General features: G+C 37.0%; 1 protein-coding gene across 1 annotated transcript in view; it reads right to left on the bottom strand.

The window, feature by feature from the left end:
- The window catches only part of TAOK1 (TAO kinase 1), a 72,991-nt gene that overhangs the window by 11,745 nt on the left and 42,400 nt on the right, over positions 1 to 18,846 (bottom strand). The window contains exons 7-12 of the mRNA XM_063450004.1: positions 17,956 to 18,069; positions 15,935 to 16,026; positions 15,074 to 15,167; positions 12,357 to 12,438; positions 5,963 to 6,130; positions 701 to 904 (exon numbers count right to left, since the gene is read on the bottom strand). Coding sequence (XP_063306074.1) covers positions 701 to 904; positions 5,963 to 6,130; positions 12,357 to 12,438; positions 15,074 to 15,167; positions 15,935 to 16,026; positions 17,956 to 18,069 — 754 coding nt within the window. The remainder of the gene's footprint in view (positions 1 to 700; positions 905 to 5,962; positions 6,131 to 12,356; positions 12,439 to 15,073; positions 15,168 to 15,934; positions 16,027 to 17,955; positions 18,070 to 18,846) is intronic.

Genomic DNA, 18,846 nt, shown 5'->3' with positions numbered 1-18,846 from the left:
GAATTTGCGCTATATGTCTGTTCAGGCGTAATTCGCCTCTTTCATATTATAGGCACCCACACTTATTATATATAATTTTATTCAAAGGAAACCGGGCTTTCATTTAACATCAAATATTTAGGTATGAAACAATTTAATATGAATAATATATATATATATATATATATAAAAAATTAAAAAAAAATAGGAGAAAATATGAATTTTACAACATTTTTTAATTCTACGTGACATTCTAACTGTGAATGTCATAATACTGTTTGATGTTACTGCAATAAAATACACATCTGTATTCAGCGATGTCTATATTTATAATATTTGTGTGTGAAAAATGCAAAAACCTAATTTGAACGCCAATTTTGGCCAGTGTTTGTGACTAAGTGGCTACTAAAAAAGACTGGACATAGCCCATTTGCAATACCCTGGGTCGTCTTTTATTGCAAATGGTATCCCATCATGGGGGTAATTTTCATTCCTGGGCCACCATACTGTCTCAAATCCAACATAACCAACCTGGCGAATTTCAATGTGAAAAAACTGAAACGCAAGCCTTATATTTGACTCTGTAACTTTTGAAAACACCATAAAACCTGTACATGAGGGGTACTGTTATACTCGGGAGACTTCGCTGAACACAAATATTAGTGTGTTTCAAAACAGTAAAAAAACAAAAAAATAATAAAATATTCTGTTCTATATTTACCGGTTTTAAATGGATGACAGAGCTGTTCGACATTACAGTGTGATCTCCTTCCATCATGTCAAGCTCGCTTTTATCATCCGAGGCATCTGGAAGACTATTCACACTACTACTTTGGCTACTGGCACTGATTGACATACTGGGAATGGACTGGTTACTACCAATGCTATTCACTGTCCCTGTCCGGCCAACTCCATGTTCTTGCTCCTAGAAAGATACAAAACAGATGTTAGCACTTTGTAAGAATAAATGAATAATAAAATAAATAATAAAGTGCAATAAACAATGCACTTATTTTTAAAATTAGATTTATTTTGATAAATTACAATTCATATTTTGTTAATTTTTTTTGAGTTTTCAAATTTGAATTGACATAGGTTACAGGCATTGCAACACTACAGTGTATGAGTACCTTAGGAACAAAGTATAATGCTGTTGTAAACACATGGTCAAACAAACATTCTGTTGGAGGAATACAATGTAACTACATTTCTTTGACCTAAAAGGATTACAGCATATTCGAAACAGGAATTGAGGGGCTGGTGCTATTCCTGCCTGTGTAGTATAATCTTGTGCTGGTTAAAACAAGATAGGAACATTTGGGAGAAACTGGAAACAAATTTAAACTTTTTAGTCTGGCGTAAAAATGTATCTGAAGCCCTTAATGTATACCATTACATTGGGTGTGCTAACTGATTGCCGACTCGTCCGGTGTTGAGAGAGAGCGACCATGGGCCCCATATGCTTTTAGTATGTGCTATATGTACGCATTAAGGAAAAGTGAACCTCTTCCAGGAGGCAAATGGATTCTACCTTATTGATCCATTCCCGGATCGTGGGCGCTCTTAATTTTTTCCAGTTCACTGGAATAAGAGCAATGGCTGCTGTGAGCAGATGTGTGATCAGCGATTGTGTCATTCTGTGAAGTGGGTTCGGGTAGTGAAAGAAGAGTCACGTTCCGGTGTGTTAGGCAACTTGATTTTGGTCACTAAGCGAATAATTTTTACAATTTTGGACCAGTATTCGCGAATAGTTGGGCAGGTCCACCATATATGATCTGTTGTCCCTTAAAGGATCACAAACATGTATTCCTGACCCTGTAATACTAAAATCACCATCTAAGTCCCCATGGGCCCCCCATGCCTCCAGAAATATAGCAAAATCTTACTGTATTCAAGCCAGAAGCTGTAACTCTGCATGCTGTTAGACTCAGAAAAACAGGCAGTCTGCTGACATCATCAGAAGTGGTAGCCTGATCCAATCAAAATGCTTCCCCATAAGATTGGCTGAGACTGACAAAGAGGCAGATCAGGGAGAGAGCCAGCATGATTCAAACACAGCCCTTGCCAATCAGCATCTCCTCACAGAGATTAATTGAATCAATGAATCTCTATGAGGAAAGTTCAGTGTCTGCATGCAGAGGGAGGAGATACTGAATGTTTGGATGCATTTTAGGCAGCCATGACACAGGAAGGATCTCTAACAGCCATCTGTGGAGTGGCCAGTGAAGTTATCACTAGGCTGTTATGTAAATACTGCATTTTTTCTGAAAAGACAGTGTTTACAGCAAAAAGCCTGAAGGTAATGATTCAACACACCAGAACAAATTCAATAAGCTGTAGTTGTTCTGGTGACTATAATGTCCCTTTAAGGGTGGGAGCATATCCAACAGGCTTCTGATGCATTTGGAAAAATGTTTTGTATTTTTGATGGCGCTAGATGCCATTTGGACAATCTTTTGTAGTTTCCTTCTTGAGTGTGTGTGCGCCAATGCTGGACTTATGTAGATTAATGAATATGCGTTTCCAGTCCTTTTGTGTTAGTGTAAAGTTGAGCTTAGACTCCCAAGAGCTTGTGTATTTGGGCAAGGAAGGGAGCTGCTTCCTGCTGCAATAGCTTATACATTATTGAGATGTTTAGTTTTAATGTTGCTGGAAGTACAGTGGTTTTCAAATATTGTAAGTTGTCTGTTCCCTTTGAGGAGGTTAGGGGTTGATGTGATAAAATGAGTGAGCTGGAAGTACCTGTATTGTTGTAATGCCGACGGTGATGTATCGGTCCAAAGGCTGCTGAGATGTGCAAGGCCCTGGTCGTTCAGTTATGAGGATGGGTGAGGTACTGGGAGGAGTGGAATGCTGTGAATGAAGAGGGATGGAGGCCTGGCGGAAACCTCTGATTGTGTGTAAGTGGATATAAATGGGATGGGTGAGGAGATATGCTCTGTAGTTCCCTAACTTGGGTCCATACTTTAAGAGTAGGTATTACTGTGGGGTGCGTTGCATAAACTGGTTTGAGGGAAGCTTTACCCATGTGTTGCCATGGAATAGTGTATAGCAGTTGTTGGAATGCGCCTCTCTCCAAAAAAACCCAGTGTTTACAGTCCATTCATATATTCTACTGAGCATAGTGGCTTGGTAGTTCAGTTCAATGTCTAGAAGGCCCAGGCCACCTTGAAGCTTGTGAGGGTTTTAAACGGAAGTCTGGGGTGGGTGTGTGCCCAGATGAAGTGAGTAAATGATATTTTTAAATTGCGAGAAAAACATTTTGCGTATAGCTATAGGGATTGTCTGTAATAAGTACTGAATTTTGGGGAGTATGTTATTTTTTATAATGTTTATTCGGCATAGCCAGCCGAAGTGTGGCTTGTGCCATTTAGTAAGGTCTTGAGAAATAGTTTGCAATAGGAGCGGGAAATTCAGGTCATAAGAGTTTTGATAGGTGTATAGGCAGATGTATTCCCAGTATTTAACAGACGTGGACGACCCTAGGAAAGGAGTTTTTTTTTTTATAGATGTCTTAGTTTGATCATTGATCACCAATGGGAGGATTTCACTTTTTGTGAAATTGACTTTAAAGTTGAACACATGGTGATATAGGGAGATTTCCTCCAAAATCTGTGGCATAGACAGGAATGGCTGTGTAATTGCAAACATAAGGTCATCAGCGAAGGCTGCCACCTTGGATTTGCTGTCCTGTACAGTGAAGCTTTAATAATGGTGCGTCTAAATATTGTAAAAGGTCGGTGGGCATGGTTTGTTTGATTCGGGGAGCGAGATATTGTTCCAATTCAGTAACAGTAGGCGGGCAGTACGTATTTTATAGAGGTCAGTATAAAACTCTTGGCATGCCCTAAGAATATCCGGGAATTTATGAGATGTCCCCCTTGTTTTTATTTTGGAGATAAAAGTGGCTTGTCTCGCATCTTTGAGTGCCTTAGCCAAGACGCATACACTTCACATTTTTGTGTCTTTACAGTTGGTCATACTTTCCTGCTTTTTTTCTTAAATTATGAACCAAGGAGCAACTACAATATACATCTAACCTAAGTCTTACACAACTTTGCCAGATACTAACAGAGTGACAAGGTGACTATTTATATACATATGTATATCAACAACACAATTATTCAACATCATAAAATCGAAATAAAAAAATCCCACACCTATGCTGCTGTACACAAATTGTTTGTCTTTTCTGAGGCAAGAGTTTTAGTTGGATTAAGCACAATCATCAATAAGGTTTTGAATGGCTTACTCAATATTCAAAACAAAAAGTGCAATGATACATAGCAAACACAATTAAAGGAACACTCCTGGCACCGTAGCGATTTCTTCTCAATGAAACTGTTATAGTGCCAGGAGGTCCTGGTCTCCATCTTACCATAACGGGTTAAATCATTTACAAATGGTTTACCCCTTTAGCTGTGAAGACGGGGCCTGGTTGACCTGCTTCTGCCAATGTCCGAGGAATTTGGTACTGCTAAAAGGCCGTGAGTGACTAGCTTCCTATTCAAAGCGTTGTTACAAATGTATGCAATCCTTAGAAAACCACCACACAATTATGATGTAGATGATTTTGCAGATAATTTTACCAGTAGTGATGAACTTCCAATATGTTTCATTAAAAGTATCCTTTTAAACATCAGGAGAACATATGCTCACTAAAGAGGTTATATCACATAGAAATTTCTATGTGACTATCCACAGTGATTTGTAAAAATTGTTGCAGCTTTAATGACTGTTCCTTCTCTCAGTAACATGATTTTTTTTTTTCTTATTTCTCTGCAACACATCATCAGCCCATATTAAAGGATAGGCATGTGCATTTTAAGCAAATCTCTTCCATTTCTAGTTCTGAGCTACAGCTTTGTGCACGTACGGTCAATAACTCCGGAGATCAAAGTGACTGGGGTTGTGAATAGGCCAACGGTATCCAAGGTGTGGCTGCTCTCAGTTTATTGAGCAGTTTTACTCATTAGTTCAGTCTCACTCTTAGTTCCACTTGTCAGATCTATAAACCTTTTCGTCACATAAACCTTTGCAAGATGGGTTGTAGTGGAATTTAATATATTGGCTTACAATAGAAATATAGATTGATAGCTTTGAATTTATGCTTTGCTCTCGTGGTTATGAATTGGTTCGTGGACAATGTTTATCTAGAGAGTTACCAATGGGTATTGTGATGGGTGGTTAATTTACTACTAAGGATTTCTCAAATTAATTTATTCCGAATTTTACCGCTAGATTCATGTTTTTAAACCAAATACTTACTATTACAGGTTTATCGGTTTATGTGATACTTAAGAATTATGGGGTTATTCCAAGCATCACAAGCACTGTAGCTTGCTGTAGGTACTTATGGAGCCAGGAATACAATAATACTATTCCCCAGTATGGAGCAAACAAGAAGGGTCCTGACAAGTGTCGAGCCTCCAAGAATGTACATTGAGCTACTTCCAGCTACTGCTGTTCATTCATTGGCTGAGAGTGTCAGTAGAGCACTTTAAGCCAATGAATGAAAACCTATGCAAAGAATATATAAAGAATTCACATTTGTAAGCTCAGAAGTCACGTTCCGGGCTGGCTAAAGATAGCTGTCAGTGGTGGATTTACATCCCCGGCATAAAAAAAAAAAAAAAAATCTATGTGCAGCATTTCATACTGAAATTCTGTACATACAGGGTACTTGCACCATGACCACTTCAAAAATGTGAAATGGGCATGGAGTGACCCACTAACAATAATGCAAATGACACAAATGGACCATAATATAGCCCACCATGATCTATATATTCTCATAAATCAATGGCTAAGTACAGTGATGGTTAACCATGATACCACATATAATCATATTCTAAACCAGCATCATAGTTATTGTAGCTCCCAAACTTCTAACTAGGTAATTATCACAGAAAAAAGCTGAAACTTTTTGCATGTCGATGTCTGCCATTAATAACCTTATACATGACTGGATGAAGTGAAATACCTCTTCCTCCTCTTGTGTTTCCACAGCAGGACCATTATGAGCCTCTTGGAAAAGCAGCTTCTTCATCTTACGATACTGTAGGTTATCCAATTCTCTGACTGCATCCTTCGTCCTCTGGATTAGGTCAATTAACACTGTTTCAGGTCGCTCTCGAAGAACAAACATGTGCTGTAGGAAATAATTACATTTTGTAAAATTTGGCAAAAAAAACAGCATAAAAAGCAATAGATATATAGATTAGACATCTAAAATAATTGTAAATAAACCATCAAGTAAGCTTCTACAGAAAATACATTTATTTTACATGCTAAGCAGTGAGGAAGAAAAATAAATACTTAACTTTTAAACTAATAAATGATACCAAAATATATGGCACACAACTCATTATTAAATAGATAGTTTTTTTTAATTCTATGTTGACTTATTATAAACTTCCACCACTAGAAGGCAGTATTGAATATAGGATACTGCATTGCTCAGGTTATTACAAAATATGCAGTTATGATTTTCACGTATTTAAATGTGAACTTGTATTCTAAATATGCAAGTATTTAATGAAGAATATGGTGGGCACAGTCCAATGTTTTTGAGACTCCACACATGCAATTCACAAAGTGTATTATATGATAACAGAAACTATTCGTCAACTTCAAATGTTGCCAGTGGTCACCAAGCATCACTCAAGGTTCACCACTCTGGTTTAATCCCTGGAAATAGATGGAATACAATCAATAACGCATAAAGGCACACTGGAATTTATTATAGAAACAAGTAACCATCATTGAACAACATATTCTAATGAAGATATTTTATTAAACAGTTATTTTATGAATGAAATTTATAACAAGGCAGTTCTGTAGACGTAGATTTAGAATTCGCTAAACGTTTATGCTGATGCAAAGAACCTTGATCTTCAAGAGGAACTGTCAACTATAAGTATTTTTAATATTATGTTTCCTTATATTTAACAATTATGTGTGTGAGGTGTGAAAACAAATTTAAATCAACACTTCTTTATCATTGAACTGGGCTCCTCAGCCATGGCTCCCTGACAATCATTGCTATAAACGCTGTGCTTTTCACTAGGCTGTAAGCATCAAGAAAATATAAAATGGAAGGGAAATGAAAATATGTTTCTATTTCACCTCCTCATTTGCAAACAGTATCTAGTCTGAACTGGATTATGTCAATTGCAAAATATTTAATAACATTTAAAAAAAAAAAACAGCAACGCGTGTACAGGTCAAAGGTGATATTTAATGCTTTATTCAAAGATTTAATTTCTAGATAAGCGACGGTTCCTCTTTAAATGACAGGCCCTTGGCATGTATGTACTTGGATTGAAAGCTTGTCAAAGGGTAGGCTGGATAGAACCATTATCAATGACGCATTACTTTCAAATCTACAATTATGTACAATAGTCACTGGCAGGGCCCACCCAACCAGATTTCATATCTCAACATTGGGATGCTCATGGGTAAAGCTGAACACACTGAATCCACATACTTCTGGTATGTAGCCTACCAGTAATAAACATTATGACAGAGAAATAACTGTTTTGCAAAGTAAAAATGAGCAAAAACAGCCAAACCACTTTTTCTAAAAAAGACACCAATGTGCACAAATATATTGATGGGTAGTCAAAGGCTTTAAAAGGATAACCACAAAACACACTGTATATTAGAATGTGAACAAATTCATTTTTTAATTCTAACTATGCATATATAACAGCTCTGACGGCCGCGGGTCTCGTGAGAGTTACACTGGGGAGCTGGAGGAGCTGCTGGGAGGTGAGTAAACGCTTGCTGCCCCTCCCCCAGCTAAGCCAATGCCACTGGACCAGCAGGGATTAACATATCCCCCCTCCCTGGCAAGGCAACAAGCAGGGAGGGGGGACAACAAAAAATAAATAATAATAATTAAATATATAAAAAAATAATAATTTAATATAAAAATAAAAAAAATAATTTAATAAAAAATGCCCCCTCACACATACACTCTATTATTATACACATACACTACACAAACACACTGTGTATATAATTCAGTGTGTTTGTATAGTGTGTGTGTATATATAATGCAGTGTGTTTGTATAGTGTGTGTATATAATGTACACTACACAAACACACTGCATTATATACACACACACTATACAAACACACACTGCATTATATACACGCACACTATACAAACACACACTGCATTATATACACACACACTATACAAACACACACTGCATTATATACACACACTATACAAACACACACTGCATTATATACACACACACTATACACACACACACTGCATTATATACACACACACTATACAAACACACACTGCATTATATACACACACACTATACAAGCACACTGCATTATATACACACACACACTATACAAGCACACTGCATTATATACACACACACTATACAAGCACACTGCATTATATACACACACACTATACAAGCACACTGCATTATATACACACACACTATACAAGCACACTGCATTATATACACACACACTATACAAGCACACTGCATTATATACACACACACTATACAAGCACACTGCATTATATACACACACACTATACAAGCACACTGCATTATATACACACACACACTATACAAACACACTGCATTATATACACACACTATACAAACACACTGCATTATATACACACTACACAAACACACTGCATTATATAAACATTACACAAACACACTGCATTATATAAACACTGCATTATATACACAGTGTGTTTGTGTAGTGTGTTTATATAATTCAGTGTGTGTTTGTGCAGTGTGTTTATATAATGCACACTACACACACTCTGCATTATATAAACACACTACATTCACTATACACACACTACACAAATACACACACTCTGCATTCCTTATATACACACACTACACAAACACACACACTTTGCATTTAGTATATACAGCATTCACTTTACACACACTGCATTCACTTTACGCACACTACCCACACACTACACAAACACTCTGCTTTCATTATATACACACTAGACAAATACACACTGCATCCACTACACAAACACACACTGCATCCACAACACACACACTACACAAACACACACTGCATCCACACCACTCACACTACACAAACACACTGCATCCACTACACACACACTGCACAAACAGTGCATCCACTACACACACATACACAGCTCCCCTGTCTAAACACACTGCATCCACTACACATGGCATGTATATTTTGTGCATTTACCTTTAGAAATAGTTTTTTATTTTCCAAAATGGTAAATGTACAGAATATCAGCAAATTATATCGGCTATCGGCCTGAAAGTTCACAGAATATCGGTATCGGCTCTAAAAAATCAATATCGGTCGATCCCTACTCGGAATTATTTCAAATCGTGCAAATTTCCAATAAATGGTGTCAACGTTTCAGTCCTCCAGGGACTTTTCTCAAGACCTTGAGAAAAGTCCCTGGAGGACTGAAACGTTGACACCATTTATTGGAAATTTGATGCTTTGAATAAACAGCACGATTTGAAATAATTCTGAGTCCTGTGAGTGCAGTTCAAACAAGGATTTATATATTTGGAGGTCGAAGTTTGCACCTGGGCAACAGACAAGACCGGGAACAGTGAGTGCGGGACAATACGTTTTATATACATACATACATACATACATACATATATATATAGGAAACATGGGGGGATGGTTGCACTCACCTAAACATGCTTAAATGGGGTGCTGCTGGGGGCCATATTATACAATAAACAATACACAAGATCCAGCGCACTCTCCTATCTACTAAACAGCAACTTCAATGTTGACAGATTTTATTAGTTTGTAAAAGTTTTATTTAAAAACACCTAATCTAGGCAAAAAAATTGGGATTTAGTTACATTATATGACAAGACCGGGAACAGTGAGTGCGGGACAATACGTTTTATATACATACACACACACACACACACACACACACACATACATATATATACACACACACACATACATACATATATATACACACACACACACACACACACACACACATACATACATACATACATATACACACACACACACACACACACACACACACATACATACACACATACATATATATATATATACACATACATAAATATACACACACATTTGCTGTGCATATGTTTGGCACAGTTTAGTTTCTTTGAGCTTTGATATGATATGAGGATGCAGACTCATACATTTAATAATCTCTGAAGACTTATCAGTATTTGATCAACAAATTCATAAACATCAGTTAATCGATTGTTACTTACTAAATGTCAAGTAAAAAAATGCAAATATAAATATTTATTCATGTTTTTCCATCTATTTTCTATATTCAAAAGATTGTAAAATACACCTGTGCTAGTAAAATATATTGTAAATAAGGACATATTGTTTTACAATGTAATCAATGCCACCTTGCCTCTCCAGTCTCTAGTTCACCTTCTGCAGAGAAAACATACAGAGCAGACTCAGTATTTCACGTCATCTGTACTGAACCCAAGACAGTAGTACTCAGAGGCTTATATTTATTCAGTGTGACATTTTTACATTAAAAATCCACAGACTTCTCTTGTTTTATCGAGTATCCAATTCCAGTACAGCAACTTTCTATGCAAAATCAAGTTATATAATTGCGCAACATCTAAACAAAATACACTTACAGCAACACTATGAGCAATACTTTTACTACTGTCTTCAAAAGTTGTATCTTCACAGAATAAGCAGACTCCTACTATTTCTGTTTAATATAGATTGCTGCATATTACCCATAGGGGCCCTCCAAATAATTTTACACCACAGATGTCAAGCTCACAGGTCTGCAATATCCCAGGTGAGAGGATGATCCCCCACCGCTTTAAAAAAAACAAGAAACAATAAAAAAATATTACCACATTTCTACAACCACTACATCAGAATTTTGTTACTCCGTTGTCACCATGAAGGGAAAGAAATTATTCTGGAAAATTAAATAGCTTCCAAGTACAAGATAATCTTACTATTTTATGCCACCAGGTATTCACTTCAGTCTACTCTAAACGATCTTTGCAAGTTGTGTTAGCGTATTCACATATCATGCCGATGCCGCACATGACATATTTTAAAGACCCCTTTTTTCCATATCTATTACCAAGTTACATTGGTTTTGTTCTTTTAAATTTGATTCCTTGTGGGATATGTAGGTACATGCAGTTTGTAATTTAGTTTAATGATTTTGCAATAATTGGTTGGTCAGTTTTATTAAGCATAACATCCAGTACCCAAGTTATTTGTAAATTCATTTGGAAGTGCATTATGGTAGCACGAAAGACATTAACATGTGCACAAGTTATCTATTTTAAATATGTGTGCACTATTAGATTACACTGGATTCTGCAACATCAAACGTTTGCACTACTAGGCCAGCTGAGTTAAGTTGCTAAAACCAAGATGTGCCTTCACCAGACAAAAACAAAATGCTGCTTTCTTTTCTACAATCAAGCTGCCAAATCTATACATAACTGTCAAGAATTAAGGCAAAATGTCCTGATCTAAATATTTAAAGTGTGCGACCATTACAGAAAAGTTCAAACACCTACAGTGCAAATAGGCTATGGGGTTCATTCACTCCATTTCGGGCAAGCTGAACATGGATCTTCCTGGTACTCAAAACACATCTTTATGTCAACCATTAAAATTAAGTCTAATTTTCTCATTATTTGACCAAACTATTAATTTGCATTAGCAGGATTCAACAGTGCTGAACTCCTATTAACCCTTTAGGCAATAAGAGTTAATGCAAGCGCTTAATTCTTATTGCACTCTACTGCTCAGAAAGTGCAAATACTTGATAATGCAAAGTAAAAATAACATCTTAAATGTAATAAACCGTTAAACGAACATCTAATATCTTGCCATTCTGAAGAATTTGGAAAGTCCTATGAATAAAATATTGTTTTAGCTATAAAAGCTGATGCTACGGTTAAAATACTAAATTTCTCCTCTTCGTTTTCAGTGGAAGCAAAGGATTGCATAGTGCTTGTGCTCTAAACTAAGTAAGCTAGAAAGGCCACCCACAATCCCAAAGTGGAGAGGTGTTGAGTAAATACGTCAAGATCCTAAGAAGAAGAAACAACAACTGCAGTTGTTGCTAAAATCATAGCAATCAAGCAGTTCAAGAGGATCAGTAAAAGATAATATTATCAGGTTTACTCTAAATTAAGATGTGTTGGAAATGCAGTAAGGAGTTTAAAATGTATATAGCAACATAGAGGACACAGGGAATTTGTCATTCAACATTTTGTCCTAAAATTCCCTGCAGAATTCACTGCTTATTGAATAACCTGGTAAAAGCAGATTGCAATGTTGGACATACTGACCTTGAGCAGTTCATCTGATGTTGGCCTGTCTTGAGGAATTTTCTGAAGACACGAATCTACAAAATTCCGGAAGTAGTCAGACCTTGAATGGTAAAATACATAAAAAAACAAAAACAAACAAACAAGTTAAAAAGATAAATTAACCAAAGTTGACATACATATATAAAAAACAAAAACAAAAAAAAAACACAACTTGCACTCTGGATTAACTTTTCAGAAGGTGTTATTAGAATTAGGATGTAGGAGAGAAGTTGTGATTCATTTCTGCCACTTCACCATTACCTCATAGTCTGTATGGGAGAAAATCTGTTCATTGTGTAATAGCACAATGTATAGTAGACAGAAGGCAGCAAGACAATATACCTAGCAAAAATCTAAATATAATCTCGTAAAATCTAACAGTAAATAACCCATAAACAAGCACATCAGTTCAAAAATATGCATGTAATGGGCACGTTACAAGATGGGTCACACTAAAATAAAAATTGTATTAAGCAAATTAAACTGTAAAATGAATACAAAATAATTAAGAATGTCACAATTTCACACCATAAACCAAGGATGATTTATAATAAAAAAAAATGTACACAGAAGTACAGAGGTGGTGTTTGGGATGCATAAAAAAAAAATCTACATTGCCAGGAACTGAGCAAGACACCTGAAAGAACTACAGTGCTTAGCAGTGTTGATATTTTAAGATTAACAGCACACACTGTAATTTGCCAGCAAAGATTAAGCTAACATGTCATACTGAGGATATAAGTTCATGTTTCAGGCAATGTTACAAACAGTCATACTTCCAGGAAAAGGATAGGCTGGCTGGCAGAGTATTTGCAGCTCGGAGCGCACTTGAGAACACTAACTGGGTGGTGACTAGATTTCAAACCAAAGAAAATAAAATACTACACATTTCCTCTCAATGAAGGGATAACATGTTGCCTCTAATTTGGGACTGTGAGTGGAAGAGTGAGAGTGTGTTTCAGCACCAAAAATAAAAGAAAAATAATAAACAAGGTACATAATATGGTTATCTACATTTCTTTATGTAAGTATACTGCTTGAGATATAGTACATTTGCATGTAATTATTATTACTGGAAATTATAGTCCGCATATTACTGGTATAGAACGGTCATAGGGGAGACAAACTGTTGCCAATGTTAAAGGAAATAAGGGTTCTGCTTCAACAAGCGTACAACCTAGACATGCTTGAAGCACTCTTCTCATACAATCATCTACTAGGTAAACATACCAATACTTTTAGATGCACTTTGTTAAAGGGACTCTCCAGTGCCAGGAAAACAATCTGTTTTCCTGGCACTGCAGGTCCCCTCTCCCTCCCACCACCCATCCCCGGTTCCTGAAGGGGTGAAAACCCCTTCAGTAACTTACCTGAGACCCTCGCCGATGTCCCGCGGTGGTTTTCGGGTTGCTGCCGCTCCTACCCTTCATCACATCAGCCGGCGGGGGAGACTGATCCCGCCCGCCGGCTGAGGAGACCTAATGCGCATGCGCGGCAATGCTGCGCACGCACATTACAGCTCTCCATAGGAAAGCATAGAAAATGCTTTCCTATCGGGAATTGAGAGACGCTGGAGGTCCTCACACAGAAAGCCTGTACTATGAATCAGGAAGTGCCCTCTAGTGGCTGTCTAGTAGAAAACTTTATGAAAACTGCAATAATTACAGTTGCAGGGTTAAGGGTAGTGGGAGTTGGCACCCAGACCACTCCAATGGGCAGAAGTGGTCTGGGTGCCTGGAGTGTCCCTTTAAGTAAAACCATGTGCAAATCTTGATCCCAAGAAAAAGTTATGAAATGGAAGCTTGGCACCCCAGGAAAAAGTTATGAAATGCAAGCTTGGCACAATATGTTTTTCAAGAAATAGGTGTCATCCATTCACACATTGATTACCAACACCGATTAGATGCAATAAAGTTTAATGGAAAGACATGAAACAAAGAAGGTCTGTACGCTGTATATAATGCTCTAAAAACCCATGTATTTTGTATGAAACTTACTAAGAACAGAATCCATAGATGGTTCTATTTTATTTTAAAAGATCTCACTAGGCCAGTTAACCCATCTGAATGTAAAATCTGTACTATACTGCTGTAGTCTGCTGTGTGGTAGCACAATGGAAATTTTTATTTTCCTGCAGTGATGATCATGTTATTCTAGGTTATTTTGCAAAGTCCATATAACTGCATGCTGATATATAAAGAAAGACTACTGATAATTTATATTGCGCGGCGTACCTGGTTGAACAGTTCTCTAGGTGCACGTCTATACATAACATTTTCTCACAATTGTGGACATATGTTGTTGAGTTTAAGGGACACTAAGCACCAGAATTATTAATGCTCATCATTTTGAAGTCATTTGGCAAATGCCAGGACTCCACTGATGTCCAAAAGTTCAGGTGAAATTCCCAACAAGCCCAACCTCGGGCAACAGTGATAGGCTGAAAGCACTGAGCTAATCAACATAAGTCAAGCAGCATTAGAGGAGCTGGACTGGGCATCCTTTTATAGCCCAACATTTTGTCAAATTACTTGAAAATGGTTTAATATAAAATCGGATGGGACCAACAGACGCTTTCCACCATAACCACTAAAGTGAGCAATAATTGTTGTGGATCTGTTAATGAAGTTATTCATGGTTTTATTTCATAAACAAATCTAATAAGCATGAGATTTTATATCAAGTGGAATACTCACCATTCATTAGACTGAAGTGAAGGAGAGTCATTCTGCGCTATATGATATAAGGCACTCATTGCATTCATGTTAAACAAAGGAGGTTTCCGTTCCGCTGTGGAATATGATAAACATAAATATGACTCAATTTTGAATACTTTTCTTAACAAATAACTATCAAGCTAAAAAAATGATCATCAAAATCAAAAGCCGTCGTGTGAAGTAAGGGAAAAACGAAGATTACTGGTTGCAATTAAAGTGGCACTGTCATTGTTTTTTTAAAATAAAAAATGTTTGGTCCCTGTATTGCGCTCTCTCTCTTTTTTTCAAAACTTATTTCAAGGTAAAGAAAAAAAAAAGAAAAGTAGTTATTTTATGGGGAATGATTGTAGCCAATGTTTGGCAAATGGTGAAATATGCAATGTTCAATTTCAGCTGCTAAGCTAATTTACACAATCCAGCATTTAAAAGAATCCCAAAAAAGGAAAACTGTAGACATCATGGTCAGAGAAGAACAAAACATCAGTGCCTAGATAATAAGATCCAGTGCCAGTAACAAAATATAGGTTGTTAGCAAGGAGAAGGGTGTATAATCATGACAGTGCCACTTTCAAGTGAAAATACTTGCAGGTGTGTTTTAGTGCTAGTCAGGCAGATATATAGCTGCAGAAATGATTTACACCTTTGGACTAATTTCTTCAGAATTGTATATGAACAAAAGTTAAAGGCAAAATATGTTCTACACTTGTTTGTTACACTAATGACTACTGTATACTAGGATATAATTTTGCATACATTTTAGGAGCACAAGTAAATAGTTTATTTAAATACATTTTTCAATTTATATTGCCTTTAGTTAATTGTATGTACATTAGGACTCACCTAGTTCGATACAAGTGATCCCAAGAGACCAAACATCCACTTTTCCATCATACTGTCCTTCATCCATGGCCAATATTACTTCAGGGGCCATCCTAAAATGTAAATGGTAGTTAGTAGTTCTTGATTTAAAAATAACAGTGCCCCATATTGTTGTTTTGTTTCAGGTAGGCAAATAATGGATTTAATAAGTTGAAATAATATTAATATTGTATTAACCTATGAATGACTGAAATGAAATACAGTTTTTTACATTAATAGTAATTTCCAACTAGATGTAGAAACTCCTATAATGCACCACTTCAGGGGGCTCTTTCCTGTCTAGTACTTCCCCTAGAAGTCATAGTTATATGTATAGTCAAGCAAAGGAGGAGGAAAGGAATGGAATAAAACCAAAGTGGAATCTGGAAGGAAATTTGTCAGGTGAAACACAAACTTTGTTTCCTCCTTGCATGGTGGGAGCCCACAGATTGTGTCCTATGGGATCTTCTACTTAAGCAGGTCAGAACATGAAGCCATCACAAAAACATAGGGTGGGTAGTGTTGGTGACTGAACAGTAGTTACCGCCTCCTGGAGCACCTTCCAGCTAAAAGCAGTGTGAGAATCAAAATGAAAATATTTGGAAAACATATCGAATGACGAGCAAGTGGCTGTATTGCAGACAGGGTTCATAAGAGCCTATTGGTGAACGGTCCATAGGATAGCCAACAGCCTGACTTAGCTGTGAACCTTTTTAAGGGAGGCTCAAAATCTGTTCCACGGTTTTTATGTATAAAAGGTATCAGGATTACATAAACAACTAGAAAAGCTACAATTTCTGGGGAAATTGTGTGAAGCATTCTTGCCTCCACCAGTAGTCTACAACTGGAGTGGGCGGGGTAACTGTTATTTATTTATATAGCACATTTAATTGCAACGTTGTTGCTCAAAGTGCTTCACAGTTACATTAAAACATACATTTATAAAAACATTAGCAGGTGTACAAAAGGCCCTGTCTATGACATCACTTGCTGCTGCAGCCTGACACAGGTCAGAGTATTTTTGCGGTTGCAATCTTCAAACGGTCGTATTTTAAAAACTAAATCCTACAGCGAAGAGCTTTATATTGTGAGAATCACAAGACCCAGACCTACATTTTGATGCATAGTATGTCTCTGAGATATTAACAATGAAGGCACAGTCGCAGTTTAGAAATTGCCCTTCAAATGTGAGCTTTGCAGAGTGGAGTTTTAATGAATGTCAATGGACGGCGTGAGTTGCAAACAAATGGTCATATTGTGAAAACTATCAGGACTATAGCTGAAATTTTGATATAAGATTTGTGTAGGTGGGCTTGAAAATGAGGGAGTGGTGGCAGTTTAGAAATCATGTCCTGATTTTTCAGCTTTTGCCAGCTCCCACTCTAGCTTTGAACATTTTGCCATTCATTCCTATGGGACCAATTTTGCCTCGAGAACGACGATATTCCGTGAACCATTCGGCGAAACGTTCCACAAAGTAATAGCACACTAATCGGGAACAATCCGCACGTTTTGGTATATTTTTTGTCTATGTAGTGTAAAAACTGTGGGAGGAGTTAGGGTGGTAAATGTGGCTATAATAATAAGAATAATATATATGTGTGATAACATTAAGTGGTCTTGCTATGCAAGAACACTTAATAATAAGGATTAACTGATAACTAGCAGGATAATGCCTCACTCATAATATATAGTTCATCCATTCACTAACTGTAACCGGAAAAAAATATGTGCAAATGTAGCTAACTATAGACTGTACGTGGTTCCTTTAACCCCTTAAGGACCAAACTTCTGGAATAAAAGGGAATCATGACATGTCACACATGTCATGTGTCCTTAAGGGGTTAAAGCAATACTAGTACAATAGCTTAAATGTGCAACTCTTTGAATATCATCTCCAGTGGACTACTATTTGTAGGCTGCTCAGACATCAAACAGTCTTACAAATAACTACATTTAGTCACAGTTAAGGAAAAATAGATAAAATACATTCAATTACTTACCAATATGGTGTCCCAACAAATGAATTGGCAGGAGATGCTATTGATGCAGATCCAAAGTCAGCAAGTTTCACCTGTCCTGGCTCTGTGAGAAGGATATTACCTGCCTTGATATCTCTAAGGAGGAAATGTTGTTGTTACAATGGTGAAAAGTAAACCACGCCGGCCTATGTTTCTCCATGCCGTATTGATGAATACAATTGTGGTGTATATTGTGGTGTATATCTATCTATCAAAATAGAGCTTGTGCTTTTGTGCTTAGAAGAGGAAAGACAGGAAAAAAGTTAAATTCCACCAGATTCTGCCTTTTCGCGCTTGCTGCCATCTGTGGAAAAGAGTCCTCATATCCTAATATGTACTCAACACCACAACAGGTATCAGAAGACTAATGCCTATTTCTCTGTAATGCTACGCTCCCGAAAGGTAAACACCAAGTATATAACCACTACAATAACCATAACTAGTGCTGTACTGGTTATGGTGTGAGGAATGTCTTGGTACCCCTTTATTGTAAGTAGTCAAACTGTTTGCTAATGGATTGACCTTGTACCTGGTATCTGCTTGGCACCAGTCACTGCTCAGTACAGAGCTTAACTCAGGAGAGCTATCAGAGACTAAAAGTTAAGATTTTTGCTCTCCACAAAAGGCAGTGAGCAGTGTCTGGTGGACCCAATGTAAGTAGTAAAACAAGGGGGGCACTACTAGCTCCATAACCACTACAAGGTGCCCTATTGGTTATGGTGTTTCTATAAGTAGCCATATGTTTAGTCAATTAACAGAGATAATACAATGAATATTATTCACCTGATGGTTACATACATACTAAGTTACATAACTAATGCACAATAAATGTGGATAGCTTTACTTTTTTTGTTGCTAATGTTTCAAGCTACA

Source organism: Pelobates fuscus, chromosome 1 (genome assembly GCF_036172605.1).
Source record: "Pelobates fuscus isolate aPelFus1 chromosome 1, aPelFus1.pri, whole genome shotgun sequence".
Taxonomy (NCBI): Eukaryota; Metazoa; Chordata; class Amphibia; order Anura; family Pelobatidae; genus Pelobates; species Pelobates fuscus.
Note: the sequence above shows the minus strand (reverse complement) of the source record. Positions and strands in the feature narration are given on the sequence as shown.